This window comes from Podarcis tiliguerta (assembly GCF_965153285.1).
Source record: "Podarcis tiliguerta genome assembly, chromosome: 6".
Taxonomy (NCBI): Eukaryota; Metazoa; Chordata; class Lepidosauria; order Squamata; family Lacertidae; genus Podarcis; species Podarcis tiliguerta.
This window is the reverse complement of record NC_139539.1, coordinates 48206186-48234018: the sequence shown is the minus strand read 5'-3', so window position 1 is coordinate 48234018 and position 27833 is coordinate 48206186. Positions and strand designations below refer to the sequence as shown.

The following is a 27833-nucleotide window of genomic DNA, read 5'->3' as shown; positions in this document are numbered from 1 at the left end:
ACAAGATCTAGGAGTGGCAGTGAGCCGTTATAGGGCTGTGCCCCGTGTCTGTACGCAATGCAATACGCTCCCTTGCATCCACGCGCTCACTCCACCGACACACATGCACAGCGCCCCGAGGCAGGGACTTCCCTTTGCATCCCCGCAAAGCCTCTCGCCCCCTTCGCAGCCCTGCCTTAGGAAGCTCGAGCGTTCTCAAGCAAGCGAGCGAGCGAGCGCGTGCCGCTGCACACGGCCCGGCCCCCCGCGCTCCCCAGCCCCGCGCGCACAGGAAAGCCAGACGCGCTACCTCTGCTTCGGGTCCCTCCGAGGCCGCCATGGCCAGCACTTTCCAACTCCGTGACCTCCGACCTCCTGACGCACCAACCCGGAAGAGGAAGCAGCGCGCGCGCGAATAAGCCGCCGTCCGCGAGAGGCTTTCTTTATATCGTGGTCTCCGGTCTCCGTCACTATGCAGGTGAAATAAGCGGGCGGGGTTAGTGGGTCGGCGGCGCGGGGGCCTTTTGGGACCGCATCCTTCTTGGGAACTGGCTAGTTCTAGCTCAGTAGTCTAGCTGAGGAACCTTTCCCTCCCTTAGTTTACCTTGTTTTCCTCTTCCTTCCCTGCCCCCTTTCCCTTAGTCCCCCCCCCCCCCATTTTGTAAGCCTGCGGGTAGGGACTGGCTTGTTTTCAGCCCAAGGGCCCGGTTCCCTTTTGCAGGCCTCCCGAGGGGGGGCGTGCTAATGGCGGGTGAGGAAATGGATGTGATTCTTAAGCGTGTGCGTACTAGAAGCTGCGTGCTAGCCGGACGAAAGTACTCGTGTGTCCTCCATCCAGGCAAGCAAGAACCAGTATTGGGAGTTCATTGACTCGTTGCGGCCAGGAGGGCATGGGGGCAGGGTTGCTGAGGGGGTGTGGCCCAAGGGTAGGTTGGAAGGCTACACATGGTCGCGGTGCCTGAAGTTTCCCACCCCTCCTCTGGGGAAAGCAGCTGCAAAGGTGAATAGGGTTCTTGCATTTTTATAACTTAATAGGTGTGCAAGGTATCTCAGTAAGTTGCATGCAACCCTTTCGTGAAAGGTTGGGAAAAGTTGAAATTCTCTCCTGTGCAAGTTATTAAAAAGTGTTGGAGCCTTGCTATCTTTTACAACTGATTCGTCTTTAGCTAACAGACTATCTGCCAACTTAAGATTCAGATAGCAACACTTTAACATGAAAGTTCCATTAAAATGTGCTAAGGATTGGGGTGCTAAACTGGTGGAGTGGTATTCGCAGTTGCAATAGGACTCTTGGGTGGATTTAAATGGCATTTTTAAAAGCTAATTACAGTTCAGCCATAATGTAAAATATGTTGGTGTATCTTTGCCTCCTGTAGGAGCTGAGATTTTCCTCATAATTAGCTGCATGCCCTAACTCATTAATTCATCTTAAAATTATTCATGTCTTTCATTTATATCCCAACTTCCCTGATATAACCATGGTTAGTGTTAACCCTGGTATAGATAGAAGACCAATAGTGTCTAGCAGTAAAAAGGAAAAGGGGGAACTCATAGGATATGGGGAGAGAGACAGAGGAGAATATGAACTCAAAGGGAATGGAGATCTCTTAATCATGGTAAGGAGATAAATAAATGTTACGTGTTCCTTGGGTCCCAGAGCCTATTAGTCAAAGTATTAGTAATAATAGTAGTTTTATTATTTATACCCCGTCCAGCTGGCTGTGTTTCCCCAGCCACTCTGGGTGGCTTACAGCACATTAAAAATGGTAAAACATTACACATTAAAAAAATTCCTGATACAGGGTTGCCTTCTAAAAGTCAGATAGTTGTTTATTTCCTTGACATCTAATGCAGGAGATCTTGGCGTCCTCACTAGGCCCCAGTGGTGGAGGTGGTTCTGTTAGATTGCAAACCACTTGAAAGAGTCTCCTCCTGCTGTTTTCTGCAGATGCAATAGAGGCGGTAAAGAAGGTCCTCTTCGCCGTTGCTATCTCCACTTGGTAGGCTCAACGTTGAGCTCTAACCCATGTCTGGTCCGATTCAGAATGCGTTTTCCACCAAAACAAGAGTAACCATGGGGTGTTCTTTCTGTCCTCTGGCTCTATCCTTAAGGCTTAGCGCATCTTAGAATTTGAAACCAGAATTGAAAGGCCAGGAAAAAATATGGGCAGTATCCAACACCACAGTTCTCCTGGCACAATATACTTTCACAAGCACAACAGAGCTTCCTTCCCCACTCCTGCCCCTTCCACCCCCGTGCATCCTCAAAACCATCTGGAGCAGATTTTGGGGGTGTATGGGAGAGGAGAGGGAATGGAAATTGCATTGCATCAGTGAAACATTTGTTCCACAACATTGGATATAACTCTGTTTTTACATTTTCACAAATAATAGAAAAGATCAAAAGTCCTCCCTCCCTCCAGTCATCCATAGTTAATCTTCCATTACTTATGAGCCATATGAAATATGTTGTCATTCTCTGTAATCATTTAGTTCTTCTTCTGGAATCTTCACGTGTCCTTTCCATGTGCTAAAAGAATTACATGATTATATCGAACTGGATTCTGCCTTGAGCCATGCACAAGCAGTACTCTTTAGAGAAGGAACACCACACACAGTTGGCAATAAAGTTGTTTTATTCAAGTGAAGACATAATTTATTTCCAGCTTTTCTACAGTTTCCAAATTTGCATAGATTGCTGTATTTTTCCATGTATAAGACAACCCTATTTTTGGGGACTCCAAATTAAGAAAACACCCTTCAGCACTACCTGTGTATAAGATGAGCCCCAATTTTAAACCTAATTTTTTTGGTAAAAAAAAACCCTAGTCTTATATACAGAAAAATACGGTATATAGAACTACAGGCTTATTTCTGATGTTTATGTCATAAAATGTATATGAGTGGTAGTAAAAAAAAATTAAAAGCCTCCAAGTGGTTTACATAAAAGATAAAACAATAAAATTTACAGTAGTTTAAAACATACAAGAATACTAAAATACTAAAACAGATTAAAAGTCACATTAACTTTTTAAGCACCTGGGTAGGCTTGTCTAACCAAGATTTTCTTAGCAGGCAGGAGCCAAAAATAATACAGTGAAGGCACCTGCTTGGAAATCCCTGCCTATGGTTATCAAATTGTGAGTGCTGCCACACTAAATGATCATTTTCTTACAAATGTGGAATAGGTATTATGTGGCACCTGTAGTACTGTCAGTTCCACGAACTGAAGCTGTTGACTGAGCACATGTGGGATAAGGCAATCTCATATGTGAACTAGTCCCAAATTGTTAAGGGCTTTATATACTAATACTTTGAACTTGGTTGGCCCAGTAGCAAATAGGGAACCAATACATATCTCTGAGCACAGGTGTTCTATACTGACAAGGCCGTACTCCTGGCAGCAATTTTGCTGCAGCATTCTGCACTAACTGCAGCCTCCTGATCAATAGAAGCAATAGAATACAATAGAAGCCCCACAAAGAGCTTATTTCAATAATCCATTCTTGAAGGCATGAACTACTCTAGCCAGGCTTTCCAGGAACAGCTGTAGCTGTTGAACCAATGGCTGTTGGTACAAGGCACTTCTAACCACTGAGAAAACGCCCCCGGGGAAAGGTGCCAAGCTTCCCAAGAGGCTGGGGCTTCTCTCCGGTGGTCACTCTCTGGCTGGAATTCTCTCTCAGTCCAGAGAGACCGGTAATAAGCGACCCCTCCCTCATGAGAGGAGCACACACACTTCCTCCTGGCATCTCATAACAGAAGAAAGAGACAGTCCGTAGTCTAACAGCTACTTTATTAAGACTGTACAATCATGACTGCTCTCTGAGCAGCAGAACTCAAGAGTCTCCGACTCGACTCTACTTCTATACAGAAGCGAAAGAAAAACAACACTCAGTAACTCTACCCGGTTACACTGAGAACTGGCTAAGACTTCCTGTCTCACGCTCAGAGACATCACATGATGTCAACACTGTTGCTGCTCCTCGCAGCTGGTGGGAAGAATAAGAGCTTCGTGTCATCAGCAAACTGATAGCACTATCCCAGAAACTCATAGGGATGGCTTCCAACGGCTTCATGTAAATATTAAATAGCACTGGAGATAAGGATCAAGAAGCAGGAGCAAAGTTTCACTCCCCCATCCCATTCTGCAGAGATCAAGGTGACCAAGGCCAACTCAGTTCTGTGGCCAGGCCTGAATCCATGTTGGAATGGATCTAAATAATCTGCCCTCCCAAGAATGCTTTCAGCTGCCCCACCATGGCCCTCTTCACCAGCTTCTCTTAAAAAAGGAGGTTCTGTATTTGCAACTGGTCAATACTGGTTGTTCTAATCCAAAGGGCCCAGAGCCGGTTTCTTTAGAACAAGTTGCACCACTGCCTCGTTCAATGTGGCAGGGATCACCCCCATTAACCACACTCTGGACCCAACTAATTAGCTGCCCTCTGCTACATTCAATAATAATCTGCAAATGTGAATAAAGACAAAAGCATGTTAGTGGGCTGCTCAAGGTAAAAATGTGCAGTTAAAAAATCATACAGTTCATAACTAACACCAAGGACCGTAAAGAGCTGTCCCCACTGCAGAACAACAGTTTTAGTTCTATATATCCAAACAGATGTAATTGCATAGTTAATGTTCAGTTCACATTGGAAAGTGTTCCTTCTCTGGATTAAAGATCATCATTAACTGTTAATGGTTTACAAAAAGGCACCATTACTATAATACTAGCTCAGAAGACTTGTGAGGGCTTATTGTACACATCTGTCTTTTGTAATCATAATTCTTCTGAGCTAGTAATAAATCTGGTTTCATCTACTGGTTTTAATAAGCCATTCTTCTGAGCTGATATTCTAGAAAGGGTGTCTTTTTGTAAACCATAACAGTAAAATGATGATTACTTCATAGCTTGCTTTGGTTCCCTCAATCCTGAATACTTGCCATGTCACAGGCAAATTTGGATACCACCCATGTCACCTTCTGATCAACATCATCTTACAAAATGGCTGGGGCAGGTTCCACAGGGGGGGATGCACTGGGACAACCGATCTCAGTGATCACGGGTAGGAGGAGGAGTTACGCTAAGACCAGACCATGTCATTACCGAGGAGGCAGGTTTAGTTGTTGTTTGAGGACTATCCCTGCCTCTGGGTCTGGTCCTGACCGGACAGATACTAGAATCAGCAAGGGATACCCACATGACCTGAAGGTGCTGCCAGTGTGGTGTAGTGGTTAAGAGCGGTAGTCTCGTAAAAGAGCTTCTTTGCTGGAATAAGTTTAAGAAACGCCCACTGACGGATTCTGGCAGCGATTGAGTCAGCCACGGGTGAGTGGCTGTCCGGACAGAAAGGGTTCACTTAGGCAACCCAGCCAGGTGTTTGCACCCAGCCGGGGAGATAAGCACCAGCTTACGCACGAACAACCCCTAGAACCATAACACTGACCTACCCAACAAACTTTGATTTGTGCAACTGTCCTCCTTTCAACCATCTGATACAGCTATTAATGATCATATATCAGAGCAACATAGGTTACAAATAAAAGTAATCAGTACAAGAGTACCTCCCCAGATAATCTTTCAAAGATTTCATCAGTGCAAACAAGCTTATTGGGAATGCTATTGACATACTTGCACCAAGTATGATGTAGCAAGAGGGATACCCAGTGTTTGCATCCACCAGCAAGGAACAATGCAAAGGCAGTGTTTGAACAGCACCCAAAGGGAACCCTGAAAAGAGGAAATGTTGGGGAAATATCTGTGGCCAATATTTAAGAGTTGCTTCTCTTAAGAGTGAATACAACATCATGGCAGAGATCCAGAAATTCATCAGCTCCTTGCCCCATGCAAGTCTATTATGTTTGTGCACATATCTTTAAGCCCATAGAGTTAAAACAGAGGCACCCAAAAAGAAGGAGCAAACACAAGTGAAATACAAGGAAGGTCATGCATCAGGCACCATGTCTTAAACCTCTGGACTCAGCTGAATCAGAATATCATCATTGCTATCTAGCACGACTTCAGTCTAGCAAGTTTTCTTTTAACACTCTTTACTCTTGCCACACATTTGTCAAATGCTTTGTCAGAGACAATAATCTTTCAATACTAAAAATAATTATAATAATTACTATGTTCACTACAGTGGTACCTCGGGTTAAGTACTTAATTTGTTCCAGAGGTCCGTTCTTAACCTGAAACTGTTCCTAACCTGAAGCACCACTTTAGCTAATGGGGCCTCCTGCTGCTGCCGCGCCACCGGAGCACAATTTCTGTTCTCATCCTGAAGCAAATTTCTTAACCTGAAGCACTATTTCTGGTTTAGAGTCTGTAACCTGAAGCGTATGTAACCTGAAGCGTATGTAACCTGAGGTACCACTGTATATGAAAGCCAAAAGTGGCCCTGTAAACTGAACACTCATTAATTAGAAAATTGGTTATTACTCTATCCTTTCCAGAGAGAGGAGAAGCAGCTTGAACTATCTCTTGAGGCTCTCATCAGTCAAGTGGCTGACCTGAAGAATTCCTTAGTCGGTTTCATTTACAAGCTGGAAAATGAATATGACCGACTTACCTGGTAAGAGGCTGGGAAGAAAGTTGTGTGGCTACTCTTGGTTATTGGTGGGAGCAGTCATTGCAGCATCTATTTCTTTTTTGATATTGGAAACACACACACACACACACACACTTATAATTACATTATTATCTACTTTACCTCTCTGGCTCTCTAGACCCTATTGACTTCCTTCCTTCCCACCTCATGGCTTTCAAAATTAACCTTTATATCATAGCATTTTATACGTTTTTTCAATTCTAATTACAATACACCCATTACAAAATATCTCAAAATTTAAATAAATATAAAAAGGGGTAAAAATTCTCATTACAAATCTTCAGACAGCCCTACTAGTGATGTTAATTGCTTACAATGATCTTTCACGTATCGTATAAATTTACTCCAGTCCTTTTGGAATACTTGATCATGCTGGTTTTGGATTTTCCTCGTCAGCTTCGCCAGTTCCGCAAAGTCTATCATTTTCATCTGCTACACTTCTTTCCTTGGTACTTCTTGTTGTTTCCATTTTGGGGCTAAAATAATTCTTGCCGCTGTTGTTGCATACATAAACAGCCTTTTATCTTCTATTGGTATATCTTCACCCACAATACCCAATAAAAAGGCTTCTGGTTTTTTAACAGAAGTATTTTTAAACATTTTATTTAACTCATATATCATTTCCTAGAAAGCCTTTACCTCTTTACAAGTCCACCACATATTGTAAAAGATACCTTCCTTTTCTTTGCATTTCCAGCACTCATTAGTTCTTGTCCTATACATTTTAGCAAGTTTTGATGGTATTAAATTATTATTATTATTTATACCCCGCCCATCTGGCTGAGTTTCCCCAGCCACTCTGGGTGGTTCCCAATCGAGTGTTAAAAACAATACAGCATTAAATATTAAAAACTTACCTAACCAGGGCTGCCTTCAGATGTCTTTTAAAAATAGGATAGCTGCTTATTTTTTTGACATCTGATGGGAGGGTGTTCCACAGGGTGGGCGCCACTACCGAAAAGGTCCTCTGTCTGGTTCCCTGTAACCTCACTTCTCGCAATGAGGGAACCGCCAGAAGGCCCTCGGTGCTGGATCTCCGTGTCCGGGCTGAACAGTGGAGGTGGAGACACTCCTTCAGGTATACAGGACCGAGGCCGTTTAGGGCTTTAAAGGTCAGCACCAACACTTTGAATTGTGCTCGGAAATGTACTGGAAGCCAATGCAAATCTCTCAGGACTGGTGTTATGTGGTCCTGGCGGCCTCTCCCAGTCACCAGTCTAGCTTCCACATTCTGGATTAATTGCAGTTTCCCAGTCACCTTCTGTGCTGGGCCCGGGGGTTAACCCAAGCAACGCGGTCCAGATCCGGTCCCGAATCCAAAGGATTCCATGAGGAGTCAGTCCAACAGGGCCGGTGTCCTGGGGCGGGGTCCGGCAGCCTTTTATCTCTGATGGGGCCGGTCCTGATCCCCCAGTGACTCTTCTCCCTGTTTCGCCCGAAGGCGATCACTCCTGCTGCAAGTACTCAGGTCTCTCCTTCTCTCAGACCTGAGTCTCTGCAGCTCGGGAGATGTCGGTGGGTTACTAGACCCATAGGGCAACGAAGTAATCCCTGAATCTGGAGCCAGGGCAGGCTCAGGCCCCTGACTCGGCTTAGCTGGTGCTTGTTGCAAGGGAACCTGTGCAGGCTGAGGCTCTTCAGAATCAGGCCCCAGACTTGGTTCAGATGCCGCCTGAGGCAGAGGATCTGGTGCGGACCGAGACTCCTCCGGTTCCGAGCCCGAGCCCGAGTCCTAGGCCATCACACCTTCAAAGGTAGCCCCATGTAGAGCGCATTGCAGTAGTCCAAGCGGGAGTTAACTAGAGCATGCACCACTCTGGCAAGACAGTCCACGGGCAGGTAGGGTCTCAGCCTGCTTACCATATGGAGCTGGTAGGCAGCCGCTCTGGACACAGAATTAACCTGTGAGTCCAAAGCTGTGAGTCCAAAATGACTCCCAGGCTGCGCACCTGGTCCTTCAGGGGCACAGTTACCCCATTCAGGACCAGGGAGTTCCCCCACCCGCCTGCCCCCTGTCCCCCAAAAACAGTTATTCTGTCTTATCAGGGTTCAACCTCAATCTGTTAGCTGCCATCTATCCTCCAACCGCCTCCAGGTACTCACACAGGACATTCACCGCCTTCACTGGTTCTGATTTAAAAGAGAGGTAGAGCTGGGTATTATCCGCATACTGATGAACACCCAACCCCCTGATGATCTCTCCCAACGGCTGCATGTAGATGCTGAAAAGCATGGGGGAGAGGACAGAACCCTGAGGCACCCCACAAGTGAGAGTACAGGGGTCTGAACACTCATCCCCCCCAAATCACTTTTTGGACACGGCCCAGGAGGAAGGAGCGGAACCACTCTATAATAGTGCTTCCAGCTCCCAGCCCCTCCAGACAGTCCAGAAGGATATTATGGTCAGTGATGTCAAAGTCCGCTGAGAGATCCAGCAGAACTAGGAAACAGCTTTCACCTTTGTCCCTAGCCCACTGGAGATAATCGACCAGTGCAACCAAGGCAGTTTCAGTCCCATGGTGAGGCCTTGGAAGGGATCCAAATGGTCTGCATCCTCCAGGCGTGCTTGGAGTTGTTCAGTAACCACTCGCTCAATCAGCTTGGCCAAGAATGGTAGATTTGAGACTGGCCGATAGTTGGCCATATTGGCTGGGTTCAAATATTTTTTTTAAGAAGCGGTTTAATGATCGCCTCTTTCAGTGGGTCTGGGAAGGCTCCCTTGCAGAGGGAAGTTTTCATCACCCCACAGAGCCCTTTGCCCAGCCCTTCCCAGCTCGCTTTTATTAGCCAGGATGGGCAAGGATCAAGGAGACAGGTGGTCAGTTTCTCTCGTCCAAGCAGCCTGTCCACTTCCTCGGAGGTAACAGGTTGGAATTGATCCCATGTAACATGACTATACAGGACCCTAGCACTCTCCCGCCCCGACCCTGCTCCCACAGTGGAGTCTACCTCCTTCCTAATCTGAGCGACTTTATCTGTTAAAAACTTTGCAAAAGCATTGCAGGAGATCTTGGGGTCCCTACCAGGCCCCAGTGATGGTAAATACCATCTATACATCATTTTCATAACATTTTCTTTAAGTGCACTGCATGCAGTAAAGTTAACACCTTCCTTCCACAACCTTTCCCAAGATTCTAACTGAATATTTTATCCAAAATCTTTAGCCCATTGTATCATCACCCCTTTAACCTCTTCATCTTTAGTATGCGATTCCAATAATAGTTTATACATTTTCGATAATATTTTCCTCTTATCACCCAATAAGTCTATCTCCAGCCTAGATCTTAGTGTACTGAAACCGTTTTTCTTTTTATCCTCCTTAAACACATCATTTACCTGATGATATTGCAACCAATCCATCAATAACTTTTATTTCTTTTTAATTTTAATGTTTTTTAATTTTAACTGACTTGCTATCTCTGTCAATAAATCTCTATGCGTGGCCCACTCTCCTTTCCTATTTAACTTTTTTACCATTATTCCTTCTATTGGAGAGAGCCACCAAGTGGTTTTACATTCCAATAAATTTTTATATCTATTCCACACCTCATAAATTGATTTTCTTATTGTGTGGTTCAGAAATCCTTTATGCACTTTTACTTTGTCATACCATAAATATGCGTGTCATCCATATCTGTTGTCATAGCCCTCCAAATCTAAAAGATCTGTGTTCTCTAACAAAATCCAATTCCTCAACCAACATAGACAGGACACTTAACAATATATTCTCAAGTCTGGCAGGGAGAAACCACCTCTTTCTTTTGTATCTGTTAGGATTTTGTATTTAATTCTTGGTTGTTTCCCCTGCCAGATAAAGTTTGATAATACATTTTGCCATTCTTTGAAGTGCCCCACCCTGAACAAAATATTATTCATAACATCCTTTAAGGGGGACATCAGTTGTTCACAGTTTTTTGTTGTATTTTGCAGTGAGTCCATCCAGTCCTGGCACTTTACCTATTTTTAATTGTTTTATTGCTGATTGTACTTCCATTATTGCTATTGGTGTATTCAATTGGTCTTTTTTATTTTTCAGAATCTTCGGTAATTTGTTCTGTTTCAAATAGTTTTCTATTTTTTTTCTATATTTTCTTTTCCAGCTTTATATAATTCTTTATAAGGGACGCGGGTGGCGCTGTGGGTAAAAGCCTCAGCGCCTAGGGCTTGCCGATCGAAAGGTCGGCGGTTCGAATCCCCACGGCGGGGTGCGCTCCCGTTGTTCGGTCCCAGCGCCTGCCAACCTAGCAGTTCGAAAGCACTCCCGGGGGCAAGTAGATAAATAGGGACCGCTTACTAGCGGGAAGGTAAACGGCGTTTCCGTGTGCGGCTCTGGCTCGCCAGAGCAGCGATGTCACGCTGGCCACGTGACCCGGAAGTGTCTGCGGACAGCGCTGGCCCCCGGCCTCTTGAGTGAGATGGGCGCACAACCCTAGAGTCTGTCAAGACTGGCCCGTACGGGCAGGGGTACCTTTACCTTTACCTTTATAATTCTTTATAAAATCTTAGGAGATTTTTCCTGATCTCTTTCGGGTTTTCTATTATTTTATCTTCTATTTTTAGCTTATTAATAGTATTTTGTCCTTGTTTCCTTTTCAGTTGCCAAGCTAATAATATTCCAGGTTTATTGGCAAATTCAGAATTCCTCTGCCTTAGCATTTTTATTTTCCATTCGACTTCTTGATTAATTAATATTGAAAATTGGGTTTGCAGCATCTTAATATTTTGTTTTATTTGTGTACTTCTTGGTTTCTTGATTAATTGCTTTTCATTTTCAATTATATGCTTTAATATGTCCTTTTCTCTTACTCTTTTCTGAAGGCTATTTTGTTGTATGAAGAAACCTCTCATTACTACTTTGCTTGCATTCCATACCATATCTATTCTGTCTCTTTATTCAAATTCTATTCAAAATACTCTTGGTAAAGTCTCTTGTGCCCTTTGCATAATCTTCTGATCATCTAGTAATCGTTCATTCCTTCTCCATGTAAGCTATGATTCATCTCTTCTCTTTCATTCCATTACAATCGGATTATGATCCCACAGTCATTGCAGCATCTCTGTTAGCTTTGTCAGTTCGTTGGAGCATCCCTTGTCAAATGTGGTAACCCTGTGCATGCTTACCTGGGAGAAATCTAATTGAACCCAATAGTGCTTGTTTCTGAGTAATTATGTGTATATCCAGACTGTTAAACAGGTATGAATCAGTTTTCTTTCATCCAGCTTTGCTTGTGGTACCCTGTTGAAGACTGTGTGAAATCCCTATACTTCTGTTTGATGTGATATTTTCCATAAATGTAGGATGAGAGCAATTACCGTATTTTTCGCTCCATAAGACGACTTTTTTCTTTCTAAAAAGTACAGGGAAATGTCTGTGTGTCTTATGGAGCGAATGTGTGGTCCCTGGAGCCAAATTGCCCCGGGGCGAAAAGCAGATCATGCTTTTTTGTGTGTGAAAGAGGGAAGTGGGTGTTGAAACAAAGCCGCTGATCGGCAAGCGATCGGGAGGGAGATAAGGCTGCTGGTAAAGGAGGCTGCCTGGGAGGGGGGAGGTAAAAGCCCATGGATCCTCAGGATTTTTGCATTGGGTCACCCCAAATTCACCATCAGATCACATAGCACGTCCATGGCTACAGCCTGCACCAAAAAAAACCACGCACCCACTATTGAGTGGGGCCGCAATGGCACGAAAACGTGGTTACAAAGCACAGATCCACATGGATCCTCAGGATTTTTGCATTGGGCTACCCCAAACTCACCGTCAAATCACATGTCTGTGGCCACAGCATGAACCACAAAAATCATACATCTGCTGTTTCGTTCAGGATATTTTTTTCTTGTTTTCCTCCTCTAAAAACTAGGTGCGTCTTATGGCCAGGTGCGTCTTATGGAGCAAAAAATACTGTGCTTTTGTTCAGAATTCATTAGGATTTGGCTAATATCCTGGGACAATAATGCATTTTTCCCCTTTTTAAAAATTCATTTTTATTAATTTTTCCACTTGAACAATCCAATCAAATCACATTAAATATTCCAAATTATACATATACATATCAAATAGTCTGAATATTCTGCCAAATTATATATTTTTAATAGGACTTCCCATGTTTCAAGTTCGGAGGGTTCTGATCATCTCATACTTCTACTGCTTTTCATAGTCATTTCCAATGGTTCCTCTAATTCTTTCTGTTGTTGACCTTCATTCTTTCACAGCCTCTGAATTGTTCCCACAAGCAAGTTAAAACAAACAATGATATGTTTCTGTGTGGATTTTATGTCTATAATTCCCCTCTATAAGTTTGCAGCATTTCCTCGCACACTGGTGTTTCTGCCGAATCAATCCGAAAGTCTTTTCGGTGCTGGCAGCCACCATCTTCACTCAGTTCCAATAAAATCAAATCTAAGCGTGTGCTTTTCCCAGACCGGTTGCATCAAACATTAGCCTTTCCAGGGGAGATTTACCAAATCAAACTGGAGACACAAGTATAATGACATATTAAAGGCTCACCTCCCCCTTTGACTATTTGTAATTCTGCAGCCCAGTCTTGACTTCCAATCACGGCGGATTTCAAGTGCAACACAACTCCCACATAGATTCCAGGAAACGGTCCAAGTTTTTTAGACATCTCTCCAGCGGCTAATGAGATTGATGTCCACACATTGGAGAATCTTTTATCCTCTTCCAAGCAAGTCAAAGATTGAAAGCCTTAATTATATAGTATTATTATTTCCACACAGTTTATAGAATCATAGAATCATAGAGTTGGAATAGACCACAAGGGCCATCGAGTCCAACCCCCTGCCAAGCAGGAAACACCATCAGAGCACTCCTGACATATGGTTGTCAAGCCTCTGCTTAAAGACCTCCAAAGAAGGAGACTCCACCACGCTCCTTGGCAGCAAATTCCACTGTCGAACAGCTCTTACTGTCAGGAAGTTCTTCCTAATGTTTAGGTGGAATCTTCTTTCTTGTAGTTTGGATCCATTGCTCCGTGTCAGCTTCTCTGGAGCAGCAGAAAACAACCTTTCTCCCTCCTCTATATGACATCCTTTTATATATTTGAACATGGCTATCATATCACCCCTTAACCTCCTCTTCTCCAGGCTAAACATGCCCAGCTCACCTAGCCGTTCCTCATAAGGCCTTGTTTCCAGGCCTTTGACCATTTTGGTTGCCCTCCTCTGGACACGTTCCAGTTTGTCAGTGTCCTTCTTGAACTGTGGTGCCCAGAACTGGACACAGTACTCCAGGTGAGGTCTGACCAGAGCAGAATACAGTGGCATTATTACTTCCCTTGATCTAGATGCTATACTCCTATTGATGCAGCCCAGAATTGCAATGGCTTTTTTAGCTGCCGCGTCACACTGTTGGCTCATGTCAAGTTTGTGGTCAACCAAGACTCCTAGATCCTTTTCACATGTACTGCTCTCAAGCCAGGTGTCACCCATCTTGTATTTGTGCCTCTCATTTTTTTTGCCCAAGTGCAATACTTTACATTTCTCCCTGTTAAAGTTCATCTTGTTTGTTTTGGCCCAGTTCTCTAATCTGTCAAGGTTGTTTTGAAGTGTGATCCTGTCCTCTGGGGTGTTAGCCACCCCTCCCAGTTTGGTGTCATCTACAAATTTGATCAGGATGCCCTTGAGTCCATCATCCAAGTCGTTGATAAAGATGTTGAATAAGACTGGGCCCAAGACAGAACCCTGTGGCACCCCACTAGTCACTCTTCTCCAGGATGAAGAGGAACCATTGATGAGCACCCGTTGGGTTCGGTCATCAGCCAGTTACAAATCCACTGAGTGGTAGCATAGTCAAGACCGCATTTTACCAGCTTCTTTACAAGTATGTCATAGGGCACCTTGTTGAATGCCTTGGTGAAATCAAGGTAGGCTACATCCACTGCGTTCCCTTCATCTACCAGGCTTGTAATTCTGTCAAAAAACGAGATCAGGTTAGTCTGACATGACTTATTTTTCAGAAATCCATGCTGACTATTGGTGATCACAGCATTCCTTTCTAGGTGCTCACAGATTGTTTGCTTAATGATCTGCTCCAGAATCTTCCCTGGTATTGATGTCAGACTGACTGGGCGATAATTATTTGGGTCCTCTCTTTTCCCCTTTTTGAAAATAGGGACAACATTTGCCCTCCTCCAGTCTGCCGGGACTTCGCCTGTTCTCCAGGAATTTTCAAAGATGACTGCCAGTGGTTCTGAGATCACATCTGCCAGTTCTTTTAATACTCTTGGATGCAGTTCATCTGGCCCTGGAGACTTGAATACATCTAAACTAGCCAAGTATTCTTGTACTATCTCCTTAGTTATTCTGGGCTGTGTTTCCTCTGCTGAATCATTTGCTCCAAATTCTTCAGGTCGGGCATTGTTTTCTTTATCGGAGAAGACTGAGGCAAAGAAGGCATTGAGGAGTTCAGCCCTTTCTGTGTCCCCTGTTTGCATTTCACCATCTTCTCCTTTGAGTGACCCCACTGTTTCTTTGTTCTTCCCTTTTGCTACAGACATACCCATAAAAGCATTTTTTGTTGCTTTTAACCTCTCTAGCAAGCCTGAGTTCATTCTGTGCTTTAGCTTTTCTGACTGTGTGTCTACATGTGCTGGCTATTTGTTTGAATTCCTCTTTGGTGGTTTCCCCCCTTTTCCATATTTTTAGAGCCATATTATATCAATAAATACAAAACTTCCCACTCTTGCTTGTTATAGTTAATGTAAATGGTTCTTCTGGCGTATTTTTGCCAAATAATATAATAAAGCAAAACACAATAATAAGAGAGGCTCCCCCCCTTTTTGTTCCATTCCAACATACCAACTTAAATGTTAGTCCTTCTTCCACTCAAGTCTTTTTTGGCACCTCAGTGACTGGGTTAATTAGCAGAGTAATTCCTCCCTTCTCACTCAAAGCATGTCCAAAACTTAAATCCAAATTTTCATCCAGGAGAGCCAGACTCTCTTGGGGGCTTTCCATCCAGTGCCCCCAGCCCCTCCTTCCTTCCGAATTTGGGGCTAGTTTGTTGGACATCCACGGATGAGACTGTGTCTTCCCGTACCCCTGGGAATATTTTGGGAGGCTGATTACTCCTATCTCAGCCTCTAATTACCCCATGAGAGCCGGAGCGATGGAATTTTCAGTCATCTTCCATGGCGCCTCAAGCGGAAGTCCGAGCAAGAAGGCATTTCAAGTCTCCCATCTTGTAATGGGGCAGAATCCCTCTAGACCAGGCATGGCCAAACTTGGCCCTCCAGCTGTTTTGGGACTACAATTCCCATTATCCCTGACCACTGGTCCTGTTAGCTAGGGATGATGGGAGTTGTAGTCCCAAAACAGCTGGAGGGCCAAGTTTGGCCATGCCTGCTCTAGACAGTTCTTCTCTACCCAGATACCCACAAATCTCAGAGATATTCCAAGGGGGGGGGGGGTATCTAGATATTCCACTCTTGGCACAGTGTGTTGTGTTATCTGTTAAAATTAGCAGGGGGTTGTGATAATGCTGCTGGAGCTACTTGCCTGCCTTGTTATGGCATCATGACTACAATACAGTAGTACCTCGGGTTAAGAACTTAATTTGTTCTGGAGGTCCGTTCTTAACCTGAAACCATTCTTAACCTGAGGTACCACTTTAGCTAATGGGGCCTCCCGCTGCCACCGTGCGATTTTTGTTCTCATTGTGAAGCGCACTTCTTAACCCGAGGTACTATTTCTGGGTTAGTGGAGTCTGTAACCTGAAGCGTCTGTAACCCGAGGTACCACTGTACAACCAGTATGACATAGTGGTAAGAGTGTTGGACTAAGACCTGGGAGACTGGGGTTCTAGTTCCAAATCAGCCATGAAGCTCACTAAACTACCTTGCAGATTTATTGTGAAGACAAAATGGGGCAGGGGGTGGGAACCATGAATGCCACTTCGGGCTCCTTGGAAAAAAGGCAGGATATAAATGTAATAAAATAATTCAACAGTGAAGATTTGAACTTCCCACAGCCAGAGGTAGGGATGCTCTATATGTGTGCCTCATGTCCTTTTCATTTTTCCATCTCTGCCTCAGGCCCTCAGTGTTAGACAGCTTCGCTCTGCTCTCAGGTCAGCTGAATACCCTGAATAAAGTGCTAAAACATGAGAAGACTCCACTGCTGCGCAATCAGGTCATAATTCCACTAGTGCTGTCTCCAGATCGTGATGAGGAGATCATGGTAAGGATTTGGCTGATTATTACAATCTATTTTATAGCTACAAGTCATTTCTTGGCTCCAGTGCTTGTGAAAAAGTTGAGTGACAGGTTGGTTAAATGAGAATAGTAGCACCTTCAATACTTAAGTATTATAAATGGCAGAGCACATAATGGATTGGATTAGATTGCTCACGTTCCAGTTTTTTGTTTGGGGGAGTTTTAAAAATGGCATCTCCTACCTGTAGGCTGAAGTGGTACCCTTCATTACATCACTTCACTTTGCTGCAAATGTTGATTAAGCCAGAAACCAATGAGAAAAAAGGATCTTTAGGAAAGCAAGGATGTAACAAATTGAGCCTCAGTTCCTTCATGCTCTATTCTATGTTGGCCTCTATCTCCTCCCTTTGCTGATTTCTGTCACAGCCTCATACCTTGCCAACCTTGCTACTGGAAGAATCTTTTAGCTAGGACTTTGTGTATACCGTACACCAAACACGAGGGTGTCGTGCCTCTGCAGCCTAGAAAGGAAGTATGTCACACCTTAGCTTATGGGCAACTAAATTGCCACAATGGGACATTTGCTCTTCTCCTCACCCATGCTGCCCGCAGAACCAGTGAGGGTGGGAGGAAAAAGGGAGGACCTTCTGTTACGCAAGGAGAAACACTTGTGCTGACAGAGCATTATCCTTAGCTCTACATTGATTACAAGCTCTGGATTCCAGAGGCTTGAGTTTGACATTCCTAGGTCATGTCTAAAACAATGTTGCTCAATCAATTCTCCACAAACTAGTGTTATGCAGCACGTGTCTTCAGATAAACATGAAGACCAGAGTTTGAAGTTTCTCGCAGGATACACATTCATTTTATTTTTACCCTGCTTTTCGGAAAATATTGCCACTAAAGCAGCTTACAGCTCAAATCCACAGAGTGATAAAATATAAAGGGTATACATGGCAGTCTGTTCTGGCTCCTGTTGGCTAGTGATACAGTCCCAATTTTAGACTCTTGCTTCATAGATAGTCAGAAGGAGCTACAAAGGTACTCAGCTGCTAGCTGATGGTAAAGATGCCAACACAGAGAAGTACCTGTTTCTGCTCACCTTCATTGCTTAAACTTTTTATGCATTGGTAATTTAATTGCTAGAATCATGCTGGTGGGTATCCTGGGCCTAAATTCCCAGGAACAACTGGGTCTCTGTAACCTACATCAGGTCTGTAGGGCCAACTTCATATTCAGTAGCTTTGGGGCAAAGTATGACTTTGATCACTGATGGTCTGGATGTTCCAGCGGCAGACAGAAGGCCGAGTGCCAGTGTTCAGCCATGAGGTCGTGCCTGATCACCTGAGAACCAAGCCTGATCCTGAAGTTGAGGAGCAAGAGAAGCAGCTGAGCACAGACGCGGCTCGCATTGGTACCGATGCAGCACTGGTAAGGGTTTCAGCTGCTTAAGTATACTCAACTCCTAGGTTTTTGTTGTTAAATATCTCTTGCTGAATATTTATATGTAGGAATCCTGTGGTCTTTTGCATCTCTCTCTACCACCATGTTCTCACATTTAATATTCTGCATCAGAGTCGCAAGTGACCCCAAAAGTTCACTTACTGGAACCCCCTACAGTGCAGGACTCACAGCTTAAAGAAGCCCTGACAGATGGCAATCCAACCTCTGTTATAATGAAGGAGAGACCACCACTTTCTGAGGTAGTCTTTTCCACGGCTTAAAAGCTCTATCAGAAAGTTCTTCCTAATTTTTTGTCAGAATCTCCTTTCTTGTAACTTGAATCTATTGGCTTGGGTTCTACACTCTGAAGCAGCAGGAAACAAGTTTGTTCCATCTTCCATGGGACAGCCTTTCAGATATTTAAAGATAGCTATCACATCACCTCTCAGTTTGCTCTTTCTCATTGCTAAACATACCCAACTCCCTCCTGTTCCTCATAAGGCTCACCCCTGTCTACGCATCTCCAGCTTGTCAATATACTTCTTAAACTATGGTGCCTAGAACTGGATGTAGTATTTCAGGTGGGGTCTCAGCAGGGCAGAGCAGAGTGATATTATTACTTCTCTTGATCTGAACACTATACTTTTGTTGGTGCAGCCTAGAATTGCATTGGTTGGGGTTTTTGGTTTTTTGTTTGCTACTGCATCAAGCTGTTAACTCATGTTCAGCTTGTAGTCTACTAAGACCCCTAGATCCTTTTCACATGTGCTGCTGTCAAGTCTGTTGTCCCCCATCCTATATTTGTGTGTCTGATTATTCCTGCCTAAGTGCAGAGCCTTACATTTGTCCCTACTGAAATTAATTTGGTTAGTTTTCTATTGTAAATGGCCCTGTAATTCTTGGAGGAAGGATGGTATAGGAATAGCAGCAGCAGCAGCAGCAGTAACAGTAGGAGTTGTTTGGGCTCAGTTCTCCAATCCATTAAGGTCTTCTTAAATCCAGATTCTGTCTTTTGAAGTATTAGCTACCCTTCCCAGTTTGATGTCTTCTGCAAATTTGATTAGCAGACCCTCAATTCCTTCATCCAAGTCACTTATAAAGATGTTGACAACACTGGGCTCAGGACAGAATTCTGCAGCACCTCACTGGTCAGTCCCCGTCCCCCCCGGAAAATGAAGAACAATTAGTGAGCACGCTTTGGGTTTGGTCAATCAACCAGCTACAAATCCACCTAGCAATAACATCATCTAAGCCACGTTTTACCAGCTTCTCCACCAGAATATAACGGGAGGTTTTGTTGAAAGTCAAAATTCTGCAGATTTTATCTATATTTTTGATAATTTTATTAAGTGCACCTTTAAAAGTTGGTTTTATTACTATTTTAAATAAATCTTTTATACCATTTTATGTAAAATACTCAAATAGTTTTTTTTATTGAGCAGTCTATTAAAGGTTGATTTTTTTTTTTAAGGCAACACAAATTCCTTGACATGTTTTACTGTGCAAATCTTATCATTACAGAAACAGATCCAAAGCTTAAACAAAATGTGCTCGAACTTATTGGAGAAAATCAACAAAGAAGACCGGGAGTCTGAGAGTGGAGGTATGGCACTGGAGAAGCAGGAGGGACAGCAGAGGTGTTAGAGGGGGTTTACAGTCCAGTAGCCCTAGAAACAGAAATAGTAGAATAACAGCAGCCAAGATTAGCATAATGGTATTAAGACTGTGCCCTATAAATTTTCCTTCGTTGTGCAGGTTTACGGCAGAACAAGCAGACATTCAACCCTGCTGATACCAATGCACTTGTTGCAGCTGTGGCCTTTGGAAAGGGTCTGTCAAACAGACGCCCACCCGGTGTATCAGGGCCTGTACAGTCCGGTCAGCCAGGTGCCAACCCCATCATAGCAGGTGCTTCTGCTATGCAGCAGGTACAAATGTCTGGAGCATCAAGCCAGCCACAGTCCATGCTTGGAGGAGTGCAGATGACACAAGCAGGACAGCCAGGTAAATAAAAGCATTCAGTCATATTGGAGTGTCTCAAATGCAAAAGGAGAGGAAGTGGAATGTACAGGTGTAGCGAGTGGAGAGCTATGCTGAAACAAGAGGAATCGGTGCCTAGAGGAATTTAAATGCATATACAGTGGTACTTCAGGTTAAGTACTTAATTCATTCCAGAGGTCCGTTCTTTTTTTTATATTTATAATAATTTTTATTAAATTTTCCATTTAACAATCCAATCATATCACATTAATTATTCCAAATTATACCAATACATATCATTAAGTCCAAATATTTTGCCAAATTTTAAATTTTTGTTGGGGGTTCCCATGCTTCGAGTTCAGTAAGGGTCCAGTCATCTCATATTTCTCCTGCTTTTGGTGTTCACAAGTCCCATCTTCCGATCTTCTTGTTGTTATTGTTTTTCTTTTTAATCACCTCTGAGTTGTTTCCACAAGCGAGTTGAAGCAAGCATTATTATGTTTCTGTGTGAACTTCGTAAGGCTCTCCCTTTCTTTTCTTTTTAAAGCTGGTAAGTCTTATTTGCAGTAAATCATCACACGCTGATCCAAAAGTCCTGCTCGGGCGGTAGGTGCCACTTTTGTCAGTTCCGATGAAATAAATTCTAAGCGTCTGCTCATTAATTTTCCCAGACCAGTTGCACCATAAATCAGTCTTTCCAGGGGAGATTTTGCCAAATCAAACTTACAATCCAAACATCAAAGCAGTGGCTCGCCTCCCCCTTTGACTGTTAATGTCACAACATAGTCTGTCTCATAATGGCAGATCCCGATTAAGAACTGTGTCACAGGAGAGCCTTTCATTTTTCTTTCCAGATCTTCCGAAAAACAAAGCTTAGTAATAACCTTTAGTTATTATTTTTATTTCCACACAGTTTATTTTCTAATCTCACTTGCTATCAATCGTGTGACAGTTCTTCTAGGGGAGGGGTTGTTAGGTAATATCATAATGAAAAGAAGAAGCTTACCCCCCCCCCCTTTCCATTCCGTTTCAACATACCGACATAGCTGTTATTCTTTGATGTTATCTTCTGTGCCGTCCATTCCATCACTCTTAACTTCTCAGTGGCAGGCTTCATTAGCAGCTGATAAACCCTTTTCTTCGCTCGAAGCATGTGCAATTACTTTTATATCAAAGATTTTATCTTAAGTCATGCAACTAGCTTCGCTCTCAGAAGCAGCGTCCGGGAGGTCACTCGAGGGCTTTCTGTCCAGTGCCCTCACCCCCTCCTTCTTTTGAACTCGGGGGGATTTATGGGCAACCGCGGACGTGGCTGCATCTTCCCTTCCCCGGGAAGAATTTCGGGAGGCTGATTTACTCCCATATCAGCCTCTTAATTACCTCATGTGAGCTGGAGAGATGGTATTGTCGGCCATCTTCCAATGCGCCCCTAGCGGCCCCTCTCCCTAGCGGCCCCCCATTCTTAACCTGAAACTGTTCTTAATCTGAAGCACCACTTTAGCTAATGGGGCCTCCTGCTGCCGCCGCGCCGCCGGAGCACGATTTCTGTTCTCATCCTGAAGCAAAGTTCTTAACCTGAAGGACTATTTCTGGGTTAGCGGAGTATGTAACCTGAAGCGTATGTAACCTGAGGTACCACTGTATTTGCATAAACATATAGGCTGCAGAGAAGTACAGCCATTTGGGAGGCCTGGACAAGATAGGTATTGCTCCCTTACATTGAAATATTTTATTGTCACTTGTACAACTTGAATATAGTGAGATTACACAAGCACCCCACACTCAGCTCTCTTAGTCTTAATTCCCCTTGTTTACTGACACACACCTATCAAACCCGAAAGTCAGTTGCCCTGTTGTTATCTTTTCATTCAGCAGCCTAACAGCCCACAAATAGAAGCTGTTCTTTACCCTGTTGGTGCAACTAATCATGCTTCTATATCCTCTGTCTGAGGGCAGGAGATCAAGAAAGTGCCGGCCAGGCTGTGAATCATCCCTGAGAATTTTCCTCACTCTCCTGAGGAACATTCTTCCACTATTTCATCCAGCGGATTCACGGGGCAGCCCATAATATCTTCTTTTTTAATATAATTTCCATATTCCCCCAACAATTTCCCAGAGGTAACCTAGTTTTTACTCATATTTATCTTTTTCACACTCATTGCTTCCAATGGAGATAACCACCACGGTGTTTTACGTTCTAATAATTTTTTGTACCTATCCCATACTTCATATAAAGATCTTCGAAATATATGATTACCAAATCCTTTATGGATTTTTGTTTTGTTATACCATAAATATGTGTGCCAACCAAATCTATTATCATAACCTTCTAAATCCAACAAATCTGTATTTTTTAGCAACATCCATTCCTTTAACCAACAGAGGCAAACCACCTCATAATACAACTGGGACAGCCCATAATATCTTGTGCTGTATTCACCACTCTCTGTAGACACTTCCTATCAGTTGATGTCAAACCAGCGTACCACACCGTGATGCAGTGTGAATGGACACTTTCTATTGTTGACCGGTAGAAGGAGATCATCAAATGTTGATTGACATCGTTCTTTCACATTACTCTGAGGAGATGGAGTCTCTGTTGGGCTTTCTTAACCACCTGAGTTGTATTTGTTTTCCAAGTAAGGTCTTCACTGAGATAAACTCCTAGGAATTTAAAGGAAGAGACTCTCTCCACACAGCCTTCCCCGATGTACAGCAGGGCTAGTTCTCCTCTCTTCCTCTGAAATTCCAACACCATCTCCTTTGTTTTGCTGATATTAAGGTGCAAGTTGTTCCCTAGGCACCATGTAGATATTTTTTGGACCTCCCCTCTATACGCTGATTCATCTCCAGCTGTTATTAAACCCATTATGGTGGTGTCATCAGCAAACTTAATAATTGCAATAGATGGGTCAGATGATACACAATCGTATGTATACAATGAATACAGGTAGGCACTTAGCACACATCCCTGTGGTGTGCCAGTGCTGATTTTTAAGGAATTAGATGCTACATGTCCAATCCTCACTGTTTGTGTCCGATCTATCAAAAAGTCTTTAATCCAGTCACAGATGGTAGGAGAAAGGTTCATGTCAGCCAGCTTTTTAATGAGGATGTCCAGAAGGATTACATTACACACACTCTGGGGGTGGGGATGAAGGGGCAGGTATGATAACCTATATACATATGATTATTTTCAAAGAATTGAGCTCTTAAATGGAGCATGCTGTTGCAGAGGAATTTTGCATTGTGCAAGGCAATTGGTTACTATGCCAGTTCCCACTGCATTCCAGTTGCTAGGGAACAGCAGCAGGAGAAGACTGTTGAGCTTATTTTCTCCTTTGGGCTTCTCAAGAAATAGATGTTTGGCCACTTTGGGAAACAGGATGCTGGACTAGATCAGCCTTTGGTCTGATCCAGCAAGGCTCTTCTTATGTTTTTATCAATCAAAACAAGATTTTCACACGGTGAATATGGGGAGGGAATGCAGAAGTGGAAAAAATTAAACAGTGAGAGATGCTATACCTCACCTAGAAAGTGTGTGCAAAGAAGATTCTGACATGAAGCCCAGGGAAGAAGTGGGGGAAATGTTCCCACTTATATGTTCATCACTCCTAAAATGTAGACTGTTCTAACACATTGCTAAGCCCAGCTGCTTTCCTCTCTCCAGGTAAAATGCCCAGCGGCATAAAAACCAATATCAAATCAGCTTCAATGCATCCCTACCAAAGGTGAGTAGGAAATATTCTGGCATGTTGCTGCTTCTGGACATCCTTTCAGACTTCAGCTCACTCTCAACAGCAAGATTACTGACTAAAGTTCTGTCTCCTGAGATAATTACCTTCTCATTGAGATAATTTATTTACATGGCTGCATTTATCACTTGGGACTCAGAAGTGTTCAGTGTGTTCATACAGAATGGCATAGGCATTCCTTTGGGAAGAACACATCTGTTGATGAGCCAGACCTGGATGAGGAGCAGATCTTGACTCTTTTCTACACATATAAATATGAAGCCTGATTGTCTTGGAGTGTGCTTTTGTGATTAGAATTGGATGGTGGAGGAGGAGTAGACATGCAAGATGTACTCTTTATGGTTTTTTGTTTAATAAAGATCAGATGTTCTGCTTTGTGCATTCATTTACATATTTATTTAAACTATTACCTCTTGCTCTTGAGCTGAAAGTGCTCCTAGACCAGTTTACAGATTTTTTTTCTTTAAAAAAAAAGATATTTTTTGCCCTCAAGCTTACAATCTGACAACATGACACAAAAGGAAAAAGGTACCGTATTTTTCGCCCTATAGGATGCACTTTCCCCCCTCCGAAAATGAAGGGGAAATGTGTGTGCGTCCAATGGGGTGAATGCAGGCTTTCGCTGAAGCCTGGAGAGCGAGAGGGGTCGTGCACACCGACCCCTCTAGCTCTCCAGGCTTCAGGAAGCTATCCGCAAGCCTGCGGAGCCCGGCGGGAACTCCCGCGGGCTCTGAAGGCTTGCGGATAGCCGCCTGCAGCCCGAAGCCCGGGGAGCGCGGCACTGTGCATCCCGGGCTTAGGGCAGCTATCCGCAAGCCTGCAGAGCCTGACGGGAGTTCCCGTCGGGCGCCGCAGGCTAGCGGATAGCTGCCCTAAGTCCGGGGTGCGCAGCGGGCTACAGCGCTGCGCTCCACGGGCTTCGGATAGCAGCAAGCTCCGGGAACGATGGCGAGGTTGAGCGCAACCTCGCCATCGCTCTCGGACCCGTTCTGGGGGCTGGGGTCAGGGGAAGCTCGGGCTTCCCCCACCCCCAGCCCGGCAAGCTCCGGGAGCGATGGCGAGGTTGAGTGCAACCTCGCCTTCGCTCCCGGACCCCCAGCCCCGAGGCTAAAAACGAAGCCAAGACAGCAAGCGGGATACATCTCGCTTGCTGTCATGGCTTCTTTGCTCTTTGGGGCTTGGGGGGGGAAATAATTTTTTTTCTTTATTCCCCCCCCCCCAAAAAATGTGCCCTATGGGCTGGTACACCCTATAGGGTGACAAATACGGTATGTAGGGAGAAAGCAAACTCAGGAATCATTTTTTAAAAGCTACAGTTATAATAGCCAGCTGGGATGGAAATAATTCAAGTAGTTTGAGAGAAATGCTACTGCTAGGTGGCAGACTAGGTGGCAGAAGAACCAAAGGCAGCTGGTTTTTCAGTAGAGCAGACTGAATAGCTTTGCTTTCCTTCTCTCTGCTGCAGCCAGATGGAATGGATGGTAATCCTGCATTTGTTCCTAGGTCTGGTCATGGTAAACACTGTGGATTTGTCTTTGTATTTTCTGTAGATCGCCTAAGTCCAGTAACACTGGATCAAGCTATTATCTAGTTTGATGTCTGCAGATGTATTGATCCTTGGCCATTGATAAGATAAAGCCAAATATTCAGTGTCTTCCACAGGGAGGATGCAAGAAACTTGGCGTTAGAAATCACTGTAATGCAGAGAGCAACCCATCTGACTCAAAGGAACTGTACTATTCTTCACTGCAAGGGAAGTTTAAAATATCCCAGGTGCATCTAATTTGATGTGTGGAAAAATGCTTCTTTGGCCTTCATGAATTCTTTGCAGTACATTGGTACAGTGCAGTCTGCCCATGGTTTACTTCCATTCAATTCCCACCAATGTACCAGATGCAGTCTCCTGCATTCCTTTCACTAGTGGCTAACTTTTCCAAAGTATCAGCCGTCTGATAGAAATTATTTGGGTCCATAATATACATAAAAGGTAAAGGGACCCTGACCATTAGGTCCAGTCGTGGCCGACTCTGGGGTTGCGGCGCTCATCTCGCTTTATTGGCTGAGGGAGCCGGCCTACAGCTTCCGGGTCATGTGGCCAGCATGACTAAGCCACTTCTGGCGAACCAGAGCAGCACACGGAAACACCATTTACCTTCCCGCCTACTTGCACTTTGACATGCTTTCGAACTGCTAGGTTGGCAGGAACAGGGACCGAGCAACGGGAGCTCACCCCGTCGCAGGGATTCAAACTGCCTACCTTCTGATCGGCAAGCCCTAGGCTCTGTGGTTTAACCCACAGCGCCACCCACGTCCCAATAATATACATAGCTGTGTACAAAAATGATTCCCAAACTCCCCCCACGCCAGACCACTTGAAAATTGCTGAGGTCTTGCTGGACCACTTAATGATTTTTCTGCCTATTGTAACAATTGTATAAGATGCTATATTTTTCATTATATTTGTATTGCTTCTTTCGTTTCTTATATAGAGGCGTTTTCCCACTTGAGCGTCATTAGCACGCACATTCCCATTGACACATGCACTGCAAACGGCAGCGGAAGGGGGTGGGGGAATCCCCACTTGTGCGTGTCATAGAATGGAACCCTCTTATAAATGGGGATTTCCCCCATTATACATTTTTATTGTATTGCAATTTGAATTATTTGAACTTAAAAGCAATAAAAATACAAATCACAATTAATATGAATATTTATTGCACTGGATGTGTCCACCCCGATCTTCAGTCACAAATTCACAAACACAAAGCAGACTACCAGAATGCTTTCAGATCACACAGTTTGGGAACACCAGGTGTAGATAATCCAACTTGCTTATTTCATTCCAGTTACTGAACTTTGGTTTTGTGGTTGTGGGTTTTGAGAGCCCCTGTGCACAACTCTTTAATGTGTGGTACCGCAACTTTTTGGGTGGCTGCAAGGGCAAATGGCTGCAAACTGTGGATTACCTGTTTTTTTCTGACACCTTGCTGTGATACATGTTTCCATTATAACATGGTGCTATCCAGTGAAGCTCTCAGGTAAAAGTTCCAGAAGTAGGTCTATCCAAAGTCTATCCAAAAGAACATTGGCCACTGCTTTCAGGGAAGAGAGGTGCTGCAGAACAGATGCAATATTTCAAAGAGTTTTCTATAAACATTTCTTAGCTGTTGGTCCTTGCTTGCTGACTTCAGCACAGTTTTCTACATCTGTCGTCTCCCAAGAGGCTTGGTACTTTCATAGAAGAAACACCCCAATGATCTATTCTACCACTCATGGTGCATAAAGATGCACACTGCTTGAGTGACGATCCCATCCCTGTAGAGCAGGGGTGTGCAACTTTTGTCAGCCCTCATTTGCTTTTAGGCAATTGGCAGAACAAAGTGTGAATTTTTCCCTTGTACAATAGGCTAGTTTCTACATGCATGCACTCGCCCACACCCACATCCATCCTCCATTCAGGCAAGCAAGAAACATAAATCAGAATCCAAGGACACATTGTAGCCATGCAACAATACTCAAGGAAGGTGCTAAGCAGGTCCACTGAGGGAGGGGCTAGGGCCGAGGAGCAGGTGTAGGCTGGGAAGAGTCCTTAGGACCAGACACAGGGGCATGGAAGGCCACATTTGGTCACTGGCCTGAGGTTACCCATCCCTACAGTAGAGAGTATTTTGCAATCTTGGGGGGGGGGGGGATTGAATAATGTTTTCATTTATTTTGAAAAAATAATTGTTGCAACACTAAACAACAGATAGCATGGCAAGCCTGAAATTTTATCAAGACAAGTTATGTAATTAGGTGTAATTTGATTACCCTAAAAGATAATGCCACATTTTCCTACCCATGTTGGGTGGATTCCTGCCACAGTCTGAGCAATTTATGTAATCAACAAATTATTATTA

The 27833-nt window shown here is 43.9% G+C and overlaps 2 protein-coding genes across 7 annotated transcripts in view; one reads left to right on the top strand and one right to left on the bottom strand.

Moving 5' to 3' along the window:
• Window positions 1–393, bottom strand: part of SZT2 (SZT2 subunit of KICSTOR complex) — a 77144-nt gene extending 76751 nt beyond the window's left edge. For all 6 annotated transcript variants that reach the window (XM_083446007.1, XM_083446011.1, XM_083446009.1 and 3 more), the window contains exon 1: window positions 290–393. In XM_083446007.1, coding sequence (XP_083302133.1) covers window positions 290–319 — 30 coding nt within the window. In that variant the 5' untranslated portion in view covers window positions 320–393. The remainder of the gene's footprint in view (window positions 1–289) is intronic.
• On the top strand, window positions 318–24313 carry MED8 (mediator complex subunit 8). Its single transcript, XM_083446139.1, has 7 exons — window positions 318–457; window positions 6433–6551; window positions 16637–16781; window positions 18047–18187; window positions 19721–19802; window positions 19955–20203; window positions 23850–24313. The coding sequence occupies exons 1-7, from the start codon at window positions 452–454 to the stop codon at window positions 23912–23914; spliced, it is 807 nt and encodes a 268-aa protein (XP_083302265.1). The 5' UTR covers window positions 318–451; the 3' UTR covers window positions 23915–24313.
• The last annotated feature ends 3520 nt before the right edge of the window (window positions 24314–27833 follow it).